Consider the following 20111-nt stretch of genomic DNA (forward strand, 5'->3'; position numbering starts at 1 on the left):
TCTAAGTAACAATATATACTTGTCCATATCGAGTATGCTGCGCTGGAAAGGACATCATTAGTCGTAGTCTTCGGCGCTTGAAATTCTTTGACAAGCGGTGTCTCAAACGAAACGCTGCTGTCGTTAGGCGCCGTGTCAGAGCAAAACAGGTTGCTGCCATCAATACAACTTAATGCAAACGCTCAAGAATAGTATATTCTCGTTTCTGTTTGGAATTCCGCAACTACTTAATTCGACTGCAGACTGCTGCATAGCAAAATCCAGTCTGAACAAGCCACTCTGTGCCTTTTGTATCCACGATAGGGTTATCTGAGTACTTTTTTTGCTGTTAAACCTTTGTCATTGTGTCTCAGTGGTAGGGCGCTCGACTGCTGACTTCAAGAACTGGGGGTTCGATCCCGGCCGTTTCGAAAGGTGCTCCTCGGCTGTGGGATTTTCATTGCATGTTAAACCATTCCACGTGGTCAACGACACCAAGGCCCGCCCCTACATCATCCGTCATATAGCCGATGTCGCGTGGTGCGTTAAACCCATTGCATTTCATTTCTTCGTTGTTGTTTTTTTTGGTTGAAGGATTCTGTGCATCCGCAACAGTGGTAATGAGCACATTTCACTTTAGAGAAATGCTCGAACGTTTGAGAAACAAATCTTTGCAGTACCTGTTACACTAAATATTACATAATACACATAGATCAATGTACACTGGCAGGTCATTAGAATCATTAAAACCCCTTTTGTCTGCGCTGTCTTTCAAGCAAACTGGTTGTTTCTGACAAGGGGAGTAAAATAGCTTCATACGGGCTTAACCATCTGTGTTTAGTTCGGGAATAATTACATATTTATAGTCACATGATACGATGAACTCCATTTCTTTCAGGATAGTTTTATATCCGGCACCTGTTTTGGAAGCAAATGACAGAATTGCCCCAAGTCACAGCTCAAGAATAATTACAATGATAATTAAATCTTCAGCCTTCAAAATTCCTTGTCAGAAAATGACAGCGACCAAGCACAGTTTTTACGATGTCTTCGTAGCTTGCACTTTAACATTACTGAAAATTAATTGCTGATCTCCGTGGGCTTGACACTAAATTTGCCTGTCTCACTCGAATAAGACATGCACATGCTGTTCAAAAGGCGATAAGATGTGTCATTTTCAGGCCCCAGTATCAGGCCTGTGAGCACCGTACAACGCAAAAAGCGTGCGAAGCATTGCCAGTAATTCTAAAATCCGCGCCTTTTTTTTTTTCTTTCTTTTTTTTTTTTTTTTTTTTTTGCTGCGTTGGCGAAATCCACGGATTTTTTTCTGCAATATTGGAACAATCTAAACAGTAAATCACTAATGCATTGCATAGGGTACGTTTTCATCGCCAAAAAGCCTGCCGTAAACTCGGAAGCAGGCATAAGCCGCGTGCATTTCTCTGAGCGCCGCCGGCTGCCGACCCCCTATCGAAGCGACGGTGGCGCCACCTCTAGGTCGATCTTGCAGCGAATCGAGAAAACACCACAATTGCATTCTTAAGACATGGTCACTCTAGTACAGACACCTAATTCAGGTTAGTTTTGAATGGATGGCTTTATTTTTTACATTTACTGAGCTGCCGCTGGGCCTCTGGCAGCTCGTTCCCGACTGATGTGACGTCACATTTACCCTCAGCAACGTCGTGGCCCCGCCGCCCCCGCACCTGAGAGAGGGTCTGCGCACGAGATGCAGGAAGCTGGGGAGAGGGGGGCATGATGCTCGCTGGGTGAGGGAGCGGGTTCTTTGCACGCGGGTGAGAGGGCCTGCGCGGGAGATGCACGAGGCTTTCTGTGAGCTTTGCGTGCGCGGAGTGTGGAATGCTGCTGACGAGAGAGGTCGCGCGCCGGGAGGGGAGGATGAGCTGTGTGCAGCGTTGTTTAGAACTGCGTGCGGGAGATGCACGAGGCTTTCCTAGTCTGCAAGCTTTGCGCGCGCGAAGCGTGTAATGCTGCAGACAAGGGGGCCGAGGGGGACACGTACGAAGGGCGCATATTGCAGGCAATTGTTTACGCGCTGAAAAGGAAGGATGAGTAGTGTGCAGCGTGGTTGGAAGCTGAGCGCTGAGTCATCTGTCCCGTAGGAACACGAGCAGGAGTTTCAACTTTACTTTAAAAAGAAAACAAAAAACGCCCATCCGTGCTCCTTGAGTTCCACAGAGGAAGGGGAAAATGAGCGGGTGCCTTTGGCGTATCGCTCGTAAAAGTGACGTGATATCCGGTTTTGTCATAACTTTCACAGGAGACCGCTAGATGCGGCGATTTGAGAAATATTCATTAAAATACTTTCCGCTCATTTCTGTACATAAAGTGTGTTGTTTTGGTCACCCTCAATGCGATAGCTACCATGTGCGCTAGAAATCTCGGTGGCAATTTTTTTATTCAGTATACCTTTAAGCTACCGAAGCAGTAATTATGAATATTAACGCAAATGAAAAAACCACTTAATTAGCCTCAACCATTTTGCAGTGGCTGTGAGAATTAGTGAAGTTACATTATATTGACTTATAGTATTTATTTAATCTTACAATTTACTCGTGCCAGCTTTGGCCCAAACAGGAGTGTTCTTTGGGCATCGAAAATACAGTGTACCATAAATTGAGCAAAACAGTCGTTTGAAAAGCTACACCTAACCAAGGAAATGTTCCTCTAATACCTTGCTGAAGCTAGAAGCTTTGAAAAGCAAGTTAGGAAGCGTATTCAGATTGAGGGAAAAAACTGTACTTGAATGAGTTTGTTTGCTCAAAAATTGGCTGCAGCTTATGTTGTAGTATTGGAGAATGAAATTAGATTTCAGGATACTCACTTCTTACATAACTTGATGGAACAGACTGCAATTTATTTTATGGTGTATTGAAAGAAGCAGAATCATATTAATCTATTAATAAGTTCTGTGTTACAGCCTTGCGGTAAAACATTGGTTCCTCCAATGAGTGCAAGCTTACTGGTATGAAAGTTTTCGCATCAGACTATGAGGCATTAATTCTGACCACCTCACCCCACCTAAAAGTATATACAACAAAAAATGCCACCTCTGCGAAATTTGAGCCCAAACATTTAGGGAAAGGTAATTTTTGTCCTCAAGCTGCAAAAGAAACAAAAATAGCGGTGTGTATTGATTGCAGCTGCTGCCTGGCGGGCCGAGGCTACCCGCATGGGGAACTCAGCGCAGAATTGGCACCAGTGGTCAAGAAGGACGTGTTTCAGTGCATCACATCCCTTCGGGGTGCAAACGGTAAGACATTGCAGGGAGGCTGCTGCCAATTTCATGCTGCTCTTGTTTCCTGCAGATGATGCCACATTCCCTTATTTGAGAGCGTTGCTTCACTTCAGCACCCGGGAATTCCTCAACGTGCTGGCCTTGGTACGTAAACAGTTGAAAAGTAAAAACACAACAGCAAGAGGCCAGTGCTAATGGCTTTTCTGGTGTGTGCAGGCCTTTGAGGAGCCCGAGTTTGCTACAGAAGCAGGGTAAGAAGGCTGCTTTGCTTTACTGCTCTACATGCAACTCCCTCATGCAGGCTGGCACAGAAACAACGACTGGTGGACATCCTACTCCAGATTATGGTTCAGAGTGAGGGATTCTCGGTGAGCTAGAAAGGTTGTTTGTGTTTACATCTAAAAATGGCCTAGCATATATTGCAATTTGAGTGACCTGCCACATTGGCAAAAAAAAGACAATTGGTTTGTGGGGTTTAACGTCCCATAGTGGAGGCCTCCGGAGTAATTTCGACCACCTGTGAAATGTGCACTGACAGTCCATTTAAATGCAACTGGCGGCGGTCGGGGTCCAACTCTGGCACAGAAGACTTAACTGGACTATAGTAGCATGGCTGGTGTCGTCTATTGATGAATGCTTTGTTTCAGTTGGGCATAAAGACTTGAGATTTATTTAACTCCAATTTACTCCCACCCCACGGACGAGCATTAGCTATATTTTGTTCGGCTTTTGAGTTGTTTAGCCTTTGATTTTGGATCCTATTCGTCGAGGTCGTTTCAGTGATACATTGTAGAATAATGCTGAATTTTAATCCTCATTACTAATCATCGGAATTAGGACCTTAGTGTAGTGCAATGGCATTAGTTTATTACAACCATACTCGATATAAGCTACGCTACGATGTATGACTTGAAAGTATAGCATACATTTTGGTTTTTAATCCCAGTTAACTAATTAGTGGTAAATAATTATGATGTGCAGTTAGTTCAGTGCAATTATACTCTGAATAAAATATCCAACGATATACGACTTGTAGCTATAGTGTGAATTTGATTTTTATTCACAATTAGGTAATTAGCAGTAATTAATTAGGGCCTAGAAATAATGCAGTACAATTATACTCGACATCAGCTATCTAACGATATGACTCGATGATGTTGCATAATGTCCAGAGTTTAATAGCAGTTAATTGACTATATCTAATTAAGACACAAATTATTCAGCACTGTTATACTTGACATAAGCTACGCAACTATGTAATACTTGTGTTGCTATGGCTTGACTCAAAGGTTTGACATTGAGGTAGAGCTGTGACTTTTGCCTGAGTAGAGCTAAAAACGCGCAGTACTCGGATATCATCGAGATCTTTAAAAATCCAGGTGGTTCAAATCGATCAGGAGATGTCCAGTATGGTTCATCTGATAGCCCACAGCATTGCATCAAAACTTCATCATATCATCATCAGCCTGACTATACCCACTGCAGGGCAAAGGCCTCTCCCACATTTCTCCACTTAACCCGGTTCTGTGCTAGCTGCATCCACTTGACCCCTGCGAACTTCTTAATCTCATCCGCCCACCTAACTTTCTGCCGCCCCCTACTACGCTTTCCTTCCCTTGGAATCCAGTTTGTTACCCTAAGCGACCATCGGTTATCCTCTCTTCGCACTACATGTCCTGCCCATGCCCATTTCTTCTTCTTTATTTTTACTAGAATGTCAGTAACTTGAATTATTTCTCTGACCCACTCTGCACGCTTCCTATCTCTTAATGTTACCCCTACCATTTTTCGTTCCATAGCCCTCTGAGTTGTCCTCAACTTAAGTAGAACCCTCTTGGTTAGCCTCCACATTTCAGCCCCATAGGTGAGTACAGATAAGATGCAACTGTTGTATACTTTCCTCTTGAGCGATACCGGTAAGCTGCTAGGCATAATCTGTGAGTGCTTGCCAAATGCGCTCCATCCCAATCTTATTCTTCTTATTTCCTTTTCATGGTCCGGATCTGCGGTTAGTACCTATCCTAAGTAGACATATTTGCCTACTACTTCCAGTGCTTCGCTACCTAACATAAACTGCTGTTCCTTCCCGAGGCTGTTGAACATTACCTTAGTCTTCTGCATATTGATTTTCAAGCCTACCTTTCTACTTTTCCTGTCTAGGTCATCAATCATTCTTTGCAATTCATCCCCTGAGTTACTTAGCAAGGCAATGTCATCAGCGAATCGTAGATTACTGAGGTATGCTCCATCTACCCTTAGCCCTAACTGCTCCCATTCCAAGTCTGAATACTTCCTCTAAGCAAGCTGTGAATATTACTGGGGAGATCGTGTCTCCTTTCCTATCACATTTCTTCATGGGAATTTTGTTTCTTTATGCAGAACTATGGTTGTTGTGCAGCCACTATATGTATCTTCCAGCACTTTCACGTACGGCTCGTCTACCCCCTCAAAACTTAGTCCTTTAAACACTTGTAACGCACTTGCAACGCTGGTGAACAGCGCTCCCCAGCGTTTAGCAGGCCGCTTCTTGCCCCCCTCAAGATGGCCGCTGCAGGCTTCACTCCAGCCCATTGGCTAGCATAGGGGCCTTCCACTTCAGCAGTTTTTTATAACCTCCTTGGTATAGCTTGAGGACTGAAATAAATCTAGAGCCAGTTAACTTTGTCTCAAAATTTTGGACCTTTTAAAACAAAACAGCCAGTATATGCTTTTTCCTAGGGTTGTCCGAATATCCGAAATTTTGTCTTGAAGCAATAGTAGGCTAAGAGAAACACGCATAACTGGATACCATTTTCGGAAGTGAGAGTGCTTGCCCAGCTTACTAGAATTCAGCAGCTGAGAGGCGTACCGGTTTGTCTCCACAACAGTAACTTCAAGGAGCTCATCATCGAAGTATGCTTCAAAGAGCTCCAGTGGTTGGGGAGGAGAACCTACTGTGAGCTTTAGTTTTGAAGAACTTTTGCAGGCAAATCGCGGAGGTCGAGCTGGGATATTGTCCCGGTCTATCCGGCACCATTCACGGCAGCTCGCCATCGTGTTATCGCTGCTGTGTTCCGCTTGAGACTCGCTGTCGGTAAAAACGTCATCACTGTCTTCTCCATTTGAGGAATAAAAAACGGCATCAGTCCCACTTGCACTAACATCCGATGCAGAATGATCTCCCGCACCAGATCCATGCAAGGATGATGCCATGTTTGTTAGAAAACGCGGGAAACAGGATGCATGCATTCCGCCATCTAGTGTTCAAAATCGCATTCAAAGAAAACGCAAATGATGGGACCCATGCTGCCATCTGTTTTATGCAGTAAAGTACCATTTGACGAGCTGGGCTCGCCAAAAGCCCCTTGAAACATTGCGGAAAAGCCATGACGATCTCTGCTCGTCATGAGCCCTCGGGTTAATAACAGCAGTGGTATTAGGACCTTTTACCATACCCATGTTATGTGACCCCATTTTTTACATTCTGCAGTTGTACTGTAGTTGTCTGCCAGCTAGCAAAACTTGTTGTAATGTTTGTACATGTCATTAGAGCTCATTCGGGACACGCTTTTATATTCACATGTTCACTTTAAACTATGGTGGGTGAAGCCTACGCAGGTGGGCGCTCTCTTCACCTTCCTGGCAAGACAGTTGGCACGACCGGATAACAGGCTGGTTGTGAACCGGCTTCTCTTCCAACAGGTGGGTCGGAGACAAACACCATCTTCGCATTCTCTGTTGTTCTATGCTGCAGAATGCAAGTACTAGCAGAAATCAATGCAGTAAAGTGCAGTAAGCTCTCATTAATTTGGCCTCCAAGGGAAGTTAGTGCTGTCTTCAGATGCTTGCACATATTACATGAGCATTGTGAATGGACGGACTACACTTTTCGCACTCTTTGAATGCTACATCATCTGCAGAAGACATTTGCTTCATGGGGTCCTTGAATATAAAGTTATTTGAAGTGTAGTTTAAAACGCAATTTATGAGTGGACATTTTTTTTTTTATTGTGTAGCTTCGTAACCTTTTAGTACTTGTTTGATCTTTCTTCTGCCTCTGCCTGAATATAGCTGAAGATACTGGGGCAACTTGTGTAGGCTTGTGATCATAGCTCTTCTGTTATGTCATTACCTTGTGAAAAGTGATCATCTATTAATTTTTCAACCTAGAGAGGGTGCCTAAGTAATCCAGTATGGCGGCTTTATAAAGGACTCCTCTTGTACGCAGCCTTGGCAGAATTGCACTCTAAATTTAACTTTATTGTGTTCATGGCAGCAACTTCAGGAGAGCCAGGCTTTTGTTTTTCGAGGGTGTAAAGTAGTAAAATCACTGTGTCATGTTTGAAAACGGTTAGCGGGAAAGGTAATTGAGAATCATTGACATCAACAATGACAACCTTTGCAAAACAAATATATGAATAAGAAAACTTGGAAGTACAATTTCTCATGTTTAGCACTACAGCAAGCCGTTAATTTGTCATACTGTATAAGTTTACAAGGAAAGGAGGATGGCAAAAGTTATGGGGGAAAGAGAAAGATACAAGGTTTTCAATGCGGATTTTCAGAAAATAGCAAGAAGAGATAAGAATGCCTTCCTGAACATACAGTGCCAAACAGTTGAGGACAACAGCCAATTGAGGAACACAGGAGCTCTGTATAAGACAATCAAAGATATCAAAGGAAGCTTCTGTGCTAAGCTGGGCGTGATAAAGGACAAACGAGGCAAGGACCTCACTGAAGCCTCAGAGATAAAGAAGAGGTGGCAGGAATACACAGAATTATACAAGAAGGACCCGGATGTGCAAACCCAACATAAGACGGTTGTGATTACTGATCTCGAGCCGGGCATTCTGAAGAGTGAAGTTGAATGGGCCTTAGCCAGCCTTGCTAAGAACAAAGCTAGCAGAATTGATGGCATTCCAGCTGAGTTGCTTCAAAACCTCAACCATTACGCTGTTAACGTTCTGTATATATTATGTCCGTAAATTTGGACAACCCTGCAGTGGCCACAGGATTGGAGGAGGTCAGTTTACATCCCCATTCCAAAGAAAGGCAGTGCCAAAGATTGTTCCAACTACCGCACGATCGCGCTTATTTCGCACGCTAGCAAGGTGATGTTGAAAATCCTCCAAGGTAGGCTGCAGCAGTATGTGGATCGGGAGCTTCCGGACGTGCAAGCTGGGTATCGCAAGGGCAGAGGAACTAGAGACCAGATTGTCAACCTTCGCTAGATCATGGAAAAAGTAAGAGAGTTCCAGAAACCCATCTACTTCTGCTTTATTGATTATGCGAAAGCGCTTGACTGCGTAGATCACAGCAGATTATGGCAAGCTCTCCAAGAGATGGGAGTTCCAATTCACCTCATCTGTCTCCTCAGGAACCTGTATGAAGGACAAGAGGCCACAGTCAGAACTGGGCAAGGTCTTACTGATTGGTTTTCGATTGAGAAAGGAGTGAGACAAGGCTGCATACTGTTGCCCTGCCTATTTAACCTATATGCAGAGTGCATCATGAGGAAGGCCGGTCTGGACGAGTCTTCAGCTGGAGGGAAGATTGCTGGAAAGCGTATCAACAACCTTAGATATGCGGATGATACCACTTTAATGGCAGAAAGTGAAGTGGAACTCAAGAGACTTCTGATGCGCATACGAGAAGAGAGTGAGAAGTTTGGGCTTAAACTGAACATTAAAGAGACAAAGATCATGGCGTCTTGCCCTATCAAGTCCTGGAGCATCAAGGGACAAGAAGTGGAAGCTGTGACAGATTTTCTCTTCTTGGGCTCCAAGATTACCCCGGAAGGAGACTGCAGCCATGAAATTAGGAGACGCCTGCTTCTGGGTAAGAGAGCCATGGTTAGCCTTGACCGCCTAGTAAAGAGCAGAGACATTAGTCTGCCAACCAAGATCCATATAACTCGTGCTATGGCCTTTCCAGTTGTGATGTATGGATACGGGAGTTGGACTGTGAAGAAGGCTGACAGCCAAAGAATTGACGAGTTTGAATTGTGGTGCTGGTAGAGACTCTTGAGAGTTCCTTGGACTGCCAGAAGATCAATCAGTCGATATTGTCGACCATAAACCCTGACTGCTCATTGGAGGGTCAAATTCTAAAGTTAAAGCTCAGCTACTTTGGTCATCTGATGAGAAGAGAGGAGTCGCTGGAGAAAGATTTGATGTTGGGAAAGGTTGAGGGTCACTGGAGAAGGGGTAGGCAGCGAACGCGATGGTTAGATGTCATCCTCGAGGCGCTGCAGATGAAGTTATGTGACGCTAGGAAGATAGTGAGAGACCGGAAAGCGTGGCGTGACATGGTTCATAGGGTCACGAAGAGTCGGACACGACTGAACTGACAGAGCTGATAAGTTTACAACTAGCTAGCTTCAGCTATAACTAGAGTTGACAAAATTTCGGTTATAATAATGTTTGTTTTTCTAATTCGAAAAGATGATATTTTTTTTCGCAGGCTACTGAATATAATTGTACTGCTCAGGCTTTAGAAAAGCACTGGCAATTTCGTGTGTGTGTTATCGTGATAGTCGTGGACTTGAAAAAATTGCAATGTAGTCGGAAGTGACTTGCGCCTGTAGGCTATGCATTGGTTGAACCCGTGATGATGAGCTGTTCGCTAGTTCGTAATCTCTCTGTACATGGCATCCTAAATAGCCTTGTTGTGTGGGGCTTCTTTGTTCAGCGGCCTTTCCGAATCAGCAGCCTCGCTAGGAGAAAGTCATCTTTTAAACAACTATCTTTGTCCGAGTACAGGAGTTTGCGATGGTTACCACATACCAAGCTCAAGGTCCCTCAATTACTATGGAGGGCAACTAGTTGCATATCAAGGCAGCTTGGTGGTGTGCTTCTGCGGCTCTGGTTATGAGAGCACTACTCTTTCAGCAAGAGGAGGTATGGGTTCCAATGAACGCATCGAGGGCATTGGGTGCAAAATGTGGCGAAAAGCAGACCCTCAGAGATGGAAGAGGGAAGCACATCCAGACTTGTAATGGCTTCACAGAATGCACATGATATCGATGAAAAACAACTGCCATTGAATTCAGTAGAATTGATTGCTCTTAGTGGCACGGAGTCTTCAGGGTGTTTCACTTATCCCACCGTCAGCTGTGGTGTGGTGAAGACGAGGCTTTTTTTTTTGTTCAGCTTTCCAGCTGTGGCGCACAATGTTCACTATGTGCTGTTCGGCATGCTCTGCCTTTTAACAGAGTATACTGAGGGGCCAGTTGGTCAGACATAGTTCAGCAAAAAAGGTAGCGTTAAGACAGGACTAGAGAGAAGAGGACAGGACAGAGCTACAACTTACAACTGAATGGAATTGTACGATGAAAAAACGTCCCATCAGTAAGCAACAATACGCCTGCGCATACCTAGAAAAATTGATGTCTTCATTGGTAATCTAAAACACGAAATAAAGACGAAAAAACCAACAGTTATCGCTCATGATATGAGGTGCAACCTCAAGTATGTATTAAAAACTTTTTTCTTTTTCCAGAAGATAAACAGGTGTACTAATGCACGTGTCACTACTGCATTTCGCAATCTCATGCGCTTCGAAGATTTCCCTCGCCAATTTACCTGTACCGCTTGCAATGATCTTGGTATGGTTCAGGAGGGGAAAGCAGTTTTTGCAGCTCTTGCAGTGCTTAGGCAAATGCTCATCAGTTGACAAAGTGAAGAAGCATGTTCACTCAGTTTCACATTTAGGCATCTGCCCAATGTACACACTCCCACAGCGGAAAGGGATCCGATAAACAACCCCAGTGGCGCATCAGACGTGCGGATTCTTGTGATTAACGCTACATACTGATTTTTTATCCCTTTCATGGTCTACTAAAGCACATAGCCTTGCAAGCTTGAGTGGAGCTGAGAAGACGCTATCCACTCCAAATTTTTTTGTCGTACGATTCTATTCAGTTGTAAGTTGTAGCTCTGTCTAGAGATGGGCAAGACTGCTCACTTTAGTGAGCGGATCGGAGCGGCCCCCGCTCATTAAAGTGAGCCGGCTTACTTGAACGGCTCACTGGCTCACTTACATCTGTAGAGGTGAGTGGGTCGCTCAGGAGGGGCCGGATCTTATATATATATACATTAATAGTAATAAAAACTAAAATCAATTTTTGCCCTCACGTGATACAGCAAGCAGAAGGAGAAGAAGGTTCAGATAGGCCAATGCTCATCAACACAACACTTCGTCTTCTTCCCACGACACGATGACCGATGATGATTACGCTCAGACGAAGATGAAGTTCACTCACAGTGCTTACAACATTCCCCCTCCCGAATGAAAGCGACCATCTTAGTTGCAAATTAAATCTCAAGGTCGGCGATTAAAGTGTTTCAAACACGACACGTGCACAATCTCGGTGCCGCGACACCGACGATCGCAAACAGGCGATGCAGGTGTGAAGTTTGTTCTTGAACCGTGTACAGTCCAATAAAATGGCTCAGAAACTTTTCACACAGGCCGGGGATGCGAGTAGGTTTCCAGAGTAGCACTTCGTCTTCAGGGCAGTAAGACACTGAGCGATGGGTCGTATCATACGTGCTTTTCCTGGAAGTTTGAAGGCGGGCACGATCACGGCAGTGGGTGATACGAGACATGAACTGTTCGTGGGAAGGCGCGGCAGAAGATTGGAAGCTGAGAAGAAAGATGCTCCGAGGGATAAGGTAGGATGGCAGCCATAAAAAGAAAAAAAACGGAGAGTAGGTGGTGGTTCGTTGAACAGCAATGTTGTAGGCGAAGGTTACAAAGGTGATGACATTGCCTTGCTAAGTAACTTGGGGGATGAACTGCAAATAATGATTGATGACCTAGACAGGAAAAGTAGAAAGGTCGGCTTAAAAATCAATATGCAGAAGACTAAGGTAATGTTCAACGGCCTCGGGAAGGAACAGCAGTTTACGGTAGGTAGCGTAGCACTGGAAGTAATAGGCGAATATGTCTACTTAGGACAGGTAGTAACCGCACATCCGGACCATGAAAGGGAAATAAGAAGAATAAGATTGGGATGGAGCGCATTTGGCAAATACTCGCAGATTATGACTAGCAGCTTATCGGTATCGCTCAAGAGGAAAGCATACAACAGTTGCATCTTACCTGTACTTACCTATGGGACTGAAACGTGGAAGCTAACAAAGAGGGTTCTACTAAAGTTGAGGACAACGCAAAGGGCTATGGAAAGAAAAGTGGTAGAGACAACGTTAAGAGATAGGAAGCGTGCAGAGTGGGTGAGAGAAATAACTCAAGTCACTGACATTCTAATGGAAATCAAGAAGAAGAAATGGGCATGGGCAAGACATGTAGTGCGAAAAGAGGATAACCGATGGTCGCTTAGGGTAACAAAACTGGATTCCAAGGGAAGGAAAGCGTAGCAGGGGGCGGCAGAAAGTTAGGCAGGCGGATGAGGTTTAGAAGTTTGCAGGAGTCAAGTGGATGCAGCTAGTAGAGAACCGGGTTAATTGGAGAAATATGGTAGAGGCCTTAGCCTTGCAGTGGGTATAGCCAGGCTGATGATGATGATTATGACAAAGGTGAGTAAAGAGTCCCAGTTGTGCTGAGGGTGAATGTAGGTGGATAGTATATCAGAAAGGGTACGATGAAAGCGTTCTGTGAGGCCATTGGTCTGAGGGTGGTAAGGAGGTGTAGTTTTGTGCACCGTGCCTGAAGCATGAAGCACTGCGGCGAGGACGGTGGAGAGGAACGACTTGCCACAATCGCTAAGGAGGAGGCGAGGGGCACCGTGGCGACGAAGTATGGTGTGGAGGAAGAAGTTGGCGATTTCGGAAGCGGAGCCGGAAGGAAGTGCTGCGGTTTCAGCGTATCGGGTGAGGTGGTCAATGGCAGTAACGACCCAGCGGTTGCCAGCTGGGGTCAAGGGCAGGAGTCCATACAAGTCGATTCCGACGACTTCGAAAGGCGTGAAAGGAGAAGTTAGAGGTTGCAAGAGACCGGCAGAAGGGGACGTAGGACGTGGGAAGAAGAGTGTTGTGTTGATGAGCAGCAGCTAACGACTAGCTGATGCTCATCAACACAACACTTCGTCTTCTTCCCACGACACGATGACCGATGATGGTTACGCTCAGATGAAGATGTAGTTCACTCACAGTGCTTACAATATATATATATCTATATATATAAACACCGCGTACCAAGCACGCTTGGAGTACGACAACATTGGACTCGATCCCCTGACGCCCGGCCTTTCCCTGCAGCTAACCATGGGTTCATACATATTCATATATATTTCTAACTGCGTCCGTGCTTGGGCAGGAAAAGAAAATGCAGACATAGCCAGCTTACTGATAACTACAACAAGCAGTGGAAAACAGTTGTTATTCAGTACATACTGACGTCACATAACCTAAAAAAGATAGCACAACGTTTTGAGATGCGAGTATCCTTCTTCGCTTTTTGCTCGCTGTCAATATTTAGCCCCGTCAGTAACCCCGTGACGGAGCCAACTCATGGATGCAACACGCTGCATAAAAACCGATTTGTTGAATGCACTAAGGGACTAGTAAATGATATTCTTTTTTTGTCAAGAAAAGTGTAAATGGGATAAACAGGACGGTGCCTGAATGATAAAGAGGCCATAGCAACGATCTAGCTGTACCTTACGCCTTTAATGCCGTGATGGACACGTGGGCCCCATTTTTTTTTTATGCGTTCTTTTAGTATTAATATTTCTCCAGAATTAATGAATAACAGTCTGTTACATTCGTCCCGACAAAAATCCCTAGAGGACAAACGCTGGCTCGCATTTTCTCTCTCTCTCTATTTTTTTTTTTTTTCACTGTGCTTCGGCACGCTGGCTTCTCGGCGCCTCGCCTTGTTCGCGCATCGTCAGTAAGGAGGCATTGGATGGCAGAACGGAAACTGTCTTGTTTCTGCCGGTGCGATGCTGCTTTGTGTTTGGCGCAAACGGCAGTTGTGCGACGAGCGCGACGGGCATATGGTTATTATTTCCGTCTTCTTACCTCCCACTGACTTTTTTCACTTCTCTTCCGATCAGATGTATAATAGTTGTAGTCAGTGCTCTCTGTGTCCCCTTCTATCTTCTTCCTCGTCCTACGCGCTATTTCATCAAAAGAGTAAACTGCACATTCGAATGTCTTTTGAAACACGAAGGACTTCGTCTTCAAATGGTGGTGTTGCACCAGCAAACAATGCACGACCGATGAGTGTCGTGAGACATCGTTCGAACAGCAGCATGGCAATGAACGGCTCCATTCTTTGCCAATTAAGGCTTCTTTACTCCCCCCTTCAATGGCATCGGGTGTCACATTATATTACGCATATAGAGCTAAAGGGATTGCTGCGGACCGCTTTACACAGCAGACGAGTACGAGTACCGGTTCCCACTCGTCGGCATGGAACGAAACCACAATGCTGCAAAAAAAAAAAAAAAAAAAAAAAAAAAAAAAAAAAGGTGCGGGCATTAGCAGCAGTGCGCCTGTGGTACCTGTGGGAAGATCCGAAGGCAGTGGGTTGGTTGTGACACTAACAAGGCTTTTTTGCTTTGCATTTTGAAAAATCTCACCCGGCTCCGACAGACAAGGCTCACTGAACGAGAGAGAACCGGCTTTTAAAAGAACCACCGTTCAGCCATCTAGTAGATCTCCATCCATAGACAAAAGCAAAAGAAGCACTTCACTCGCTCTCCAAAAGAACGGCGCACTCCGCTAAAAAGACAGCTGAGGGGCGAGGATTGTGAATCTTGCGAAAAAGGGAGTCGCACCCGCCTGTGACGGAAAGGTTCACTGAACGAGAGAACCAGCAACCAGCTCTCCGAAAGATCTGATGGCTCCGGCGGATCTGGCTCCGACTTTGTGGAGCAAATGGCTCACCCGCTCTTTGAAAGGAGTGGCTCCGAAGATCCGGCTTGCTCCGGAGCGACCCATCCCTAGCTCTGTCCTGTCCTCGTCTCTCTAGTCCTGTCATAACGCTACATTGCAGTGTGATCTTTCCACAACCCGCTGTACATATAAACGTGATACAAATACACCATACCATACACCATACACAATACCATCCTCAGACTAACGGTCTGACTGAACGATTTCATCACACTTTATCGGATATGATCTCCATGTACATCACACCGGATCATTGAAATATGAATACTGTTTTACCATTCGTCACATTCGCCTATAATACAGCAGTACTGTGGACTACCGGTTACTCTCCATTTTTCCTCGTTTATGGCCGCCCTCCCACCACTTTTCTCGACAGTTCATTCTTCTCTACGTCCGACTGTTCCTTCACTTCAGTACCTGCCCAGTTTGTATCCCTTGTGTCCAGATGCCGTCACCTTGCTCGCCTCAACACAGAAGCCTGCCAAGAAGATCGCAAGAGTCGCTATGATTCTACTCATCGTGCGGTGTCTTACCATCCTGGTGACGAAGTACTACTTTACGCACCTCTCCGCACCCCTGGCCTTAGTGATAAATTTCACCACCGCTACCTTGGTCCATGCACGGTCATCGCCCAACTTCTCCAGTGAACTTCAAAGTGACACCTATTTATCCCCCAGCCGATCGACGTTACCGTGGCACTGAGATAGTTCATGTGTCTCGTTTGAAACCATTTGTGCGCCGCGATGCAGCAGTTCCTTAGGAGCGGCCAGGCTGGCCGCTTCCGACCTCTTGGGAAAATTGTGTGAGCTTTCCAAGGATCTTCTTTCACGTGTACATACTATCGTCATCATCCGCAGCGCCACCAGTGGCTTGCGCCTTGGTTGTCCATCAGAATAAACGCCAGACGCTGCATCCCTTGCCTTGCCGTCTCGACCTGGCCTTCTTCCACAATATCTATAGTGGCTGCACAGCAACCTTATTTCTCTATGAAGAAAGTAATTAAATTCTCGTACACGATATCTCCAGTACTATTCACTGCTTCTTAGAGGAAGTATTCAGAGGCTTAGAGCAGTTGGGGATAAGGGATGATCTGCAATTCGCTGATGACATTGCCTTGCTAAGTACTCGGGGCACAAATTGCAAAGAATGATTAATGTCGCAGACAGGAAAAGCAGAAAGGCAATATAAAGGCAGTTGAAATCAAGAAGAAATGGACATAGGCAGGACATGTAGTTTGGAGAGAGGATAACCAATGTTCGTTAAGGGTAACCAATTGTATTTCAAGAGAAGGAAAGCGTAGCAGGGGGTGGCAGAAAGTTAACTGGGTGGATGAGGTTAAGAAGTTTGTAGAGATCAAGCGGATGCAGCTAGCATAGGACCGGATTAATTTTATGGAGTAATAGGGGAGAAGCCTTCGCCCTGCAATGGATGGAGTCTGGGCAATGATGATGATGAATATATACAGTTAAACCTCTATGTAACGAACCTCCATGTAGTGAATTCCTCGATATTACGAAGTTTTTCAATTCCCCAACACTGCCTCCATTGGAGTGCATGTATTTGAAAACTCCATGTAACGAACATGTCGCGGCGGTCGACCTTGATGTAACGAATTCGCAGCGCCGACCGTCTCTTCGCTACTGCCGAGTGACTGGAAATTTAGCACAACCCTGCAAGCTTCAGGACGATAAAACACGAACTGAAGTGAAAGGAACACCTACTATATAGCAACGAGTGACCACAGTTGATGCAGCGTGTCGCGTTTCAGCGCCGACGCCGCATCTCCGCAGCTTTTGCTGTCAGATCATGGCACTACAATAGTTCATGCTTAAAAGCGGCAAAAAATAACAAAAAAGACGCAGGACGAGCAACGCGTGTCCATCGCTGCCGCGTGGGCTCCCGCGCATCGGCAGCAGCCGGAAACAGCGGAGCGCGCTGACGATGCGCAAAGACAGCTTCCTTAGGCAACGGTGGTGGGCGAGCTTGCGCGCGGCGGCAGTGGCGGCGCCAATGCGCGCGCTCTCCCTCAGACTGATTCCTTCTCCACCTCCTTTCTTCGCTCCATCGTAGACGCGCGAATCGCAGAGGAGGTGAAGGCTGCCGCTGCAGTCGCGCCGCGCTATCATCGCGAAACATTTCACCGCTTCCATGACTCGAATAATTTCGATTTAACTTTCAAGATGGTGTCCCTTACATCAATTCTTAATCTGGTTTTCGTTCTACATCACCCTTTTGGGTCTTCACGCGAAAAATACATGTAACAAAAACCTGGATGTAACAAAAAACCATGGACATTTTACAATTTCGTTATAACCATGACGGTAGCTGAGCACCACGTGTCATTTATTCTAACCAAGACTAAATATGATTCATAACTGATAGCATTTGATAGCTATTTGTTTTGCAGCATGATATGCGGAGTAGTGGATCAATTGCTTGGAATGGCATCATTTTGTTCTTTTGGTCTGTAGGTGTTGGAGCACCTGACACAGCCCGGAGATGACTCTCGGCATGAGGAACGCCAGCAGGCCCTGCTTGACTTGCTGCAGGCAGGTGGTTTGGCATCCATCAACCAGGCACACCTCCTCAGTCTTGCTGAGCAAGCCCACTTGTGAGCATTGTTGTCTTAGAAAACTCTGGGTGCTCGACCCAACATCAAATGTTCGCTGAGGCACAATCTGTGTACTTCCAGAGCATCCCTTAACGCAAAACAAACCACTTAACCCTTTTGCTGTTGGATGTTTCTCACCATAATGCAACTCCAGCATTGGCTTCAAGAATATCGGGGAACGAACATGGTGATTTATTTTTATTTTTAAGGTGATACAAAAAACATATTTAACAGAAAATGCACACTAGTGTCTTTATAATCAATATTTGACAAGGGCGTAGCCATAGCCATGGGAGGGGTATCTCAGTGTCTGAACACCCTCCCTCACAGTTTTCAGCCATTCTTTCAGCCATTTTTTTTTTTCGACCAGCGGCGAGCAAATATTTGTAACTGTGCCGCTGGAATCCGAGCTTGGCACATATTCGTAATTGAAAGCGCCAGTGCTACAGAAGGTCCTGCGCAGTCAGCCATGCGAATGCACAGAGATAGCAATGCATACAAGTTGTGAAAAGATGACAGAGATGGGAATGCCTCATGTGCTGCTCATAGCGAGTCATGTTTCAAGAGGCACGCGCCCCTGAGCTTGATGCGACATAGCAGACAAGGCAACAGAATTTAAAAAAAAAAACTGCAAGAGAGTAGCACACGCCTCCCTGAAAACAATTGTGGGCACTGTTCACCATGTATTCAAAATAGCGTTAAAATACAAGCTTCTAAAATGAATTGACAGATGGCAGCTCCAAACATGCTAGCTTTGCGCTCTGGCATGAGTAGAGAATGTACGGGTTACGGAACACGAAAATGTACCGGTACATCACTGACAGAAACTCGCATAGAGAGGCATACATACAGAGATGTTTAATAAAACTTGCCATGCTATGTGCACCAACTTAGTGGGATATTTGTCTTTAGTAAAGACACCTCTCAATGGATTCAAAGTGGGCGTCGTCAAATTGAAACTTGTGGTGCCGCTTGGTCCTGGTAGACTGCCGACTAGTCAAGGTGAAAACAATTACCTTGGTGCAGTATCCCACATTCCCCAAGCGCTGACCTAAATCCCAGCTGACCTAAATAACCTAGAACCCTTGTTGTTGTCATAATATGAAGGTGTCGGCATTGTGAGCAATCACGGGCATGGCTCACCTTAAGGCCATTCTCATCACAGCTTTAGAGGAACATTTTATTACCTGTTCCAAAAATGTCTGATCCCAAAGGCTATAAGGGGGGCTTTTATGCTTTGGTGTTTCTTAATCGAATCTTTAGTCTGCTTAGATAACTTACCGGTATCCTGTCTATCCTACTGCCTATTTCTACCACGCAGGGGAAAGGATGGAAATAACTTCTTGCAGGGCTTAATTTGCTATTGCTTACACTATTGCTTTTTGCAGCTACCGTGTGTGTGAGCACTTGTATGGGAAGCAGCGACTGTACAGCAAGGTTTTTCTGTGCTACCTGGAGGACCCCACACGCAAGGTAGGCATAGCAGACTGGTTGCATACATGGTTTGCATCAAGAAAATTTCTTCTTTCTTCAAGATATTTCCTTAACACATATTCATCCACTGGGATTATTTTTCCAAAACTTTTGAGGATGAATCTACGACAGCTTTTGGCATCTTTCCCTTTTGGCACTAAATGACCTGCGTGAAGATAAAACATTGCTTGTCTTTTCAAGATGGGCATGGTACAAATCAGTATGTGAGACATTTAGATGTGGCACTACAATCAAGCCCACATATATTGAATTTGGATATTTCGAATTATTGGTTGTACTGAACATACATATCATCCTCTTGAAAATTCCTGATATACCCAACTCGAATTTCGCCAGTCAACTGATATATCAAAATGACCCTGAAAGCAGCACTTCTCCTAACCCTTTGAGTGTTAAACATTCATTTTGAAAAAAAAGTTACCCCCAGTGTTTTAAACAAACAAAATTGTTAAAGTTCGGACAAATAGGCAAAAAATATACAGGGAGAGTATTACAGCCATAGCATTAATGAAACTAACTAAACGGAAGAGCAGTGACACCCAGTGAGTGTCGAAAGCTGAGAGAACGAAGATAAAAACCGGCCTTCTAGCATCTTAACAAAGTAGAGATCAACTGCCATGTTTCCGTTGCAATCGGGCAGAGAAAAATTTTTTTTGTTAATCTCGACAATACTGTCAAGCCTACCCTCATGTAAAACCCTGTACTCCTGTAGTCTTTGAGGTATTGGAAATAAATAAATAAATAAAAAATGAAACTACGCATAGGATCACAATCAGTTTGTCTCTCTGCAAGATGGTAGTGTTTTAAGTCCTAGGTCTTCACTGGCCTCTGCTTGCGCCACCGCAAACAGCAAGATGGTAGGATAGACAATTTTTATCTAGAAGAATGGTTTGCTCAGGGCAGCCAATGAAGTGAACTCTCACCT

The 20111-nt window shown here is 45.0% G+C and overlaps 1 protein-coding gene across 2 annotated transcripts in view; it reads left to right on the plus strand.

Annotated features, from left to right (window-relative positions):
* Vps8 (vacuolar protein sorting 8) overlaps positions 1-20111 on the plus strand; it is a 255758-nt gene that overhangs the window by 157705 nt on the left and 77942 nt on the right. For both annotated transcript variants that reach the window (XM_084591219.1, XM_084591295.1), the window contains exons 19-25: positions 3144-3253; positions 3309-3382; positions 3455-3489; positions 3540-3606; positions 6827-6919; positions 17553-17692; positions 19081-19165. In XM_084591219.1, coding sequence (XP_084447345.1) covers positions 3144-3253; positions 3309-3382; positions 3455-3489; positions 3540-3606; positions 6827-6919; positions 17553-17692; positions 19081-19165 — 604 coding nt within the window. The remainder of the gene's footprint in view (positions 1-3143; positions 3254-3308; positions 3383-3454; positions 3490-3539; positions 3607-6826; positions 6920-17552; positions 17693-19080; positions 19166-20111) is intronic.

The sequence above is a fragment of the Amblyomma maculatum genome, chromosome 1 (assembly GCF_055883805.1).
Source record: "Amblyomma maculatum isolate TAMU_Amacu chromosome 1, ASM5588380v1, whole genome shotgun sequence".
NCBI lineage: Eukaryota > Metazoa > Arthropoda > Arachnida > Ixodida > Ixodidae > Amblyomma > Amblyomma maculatum.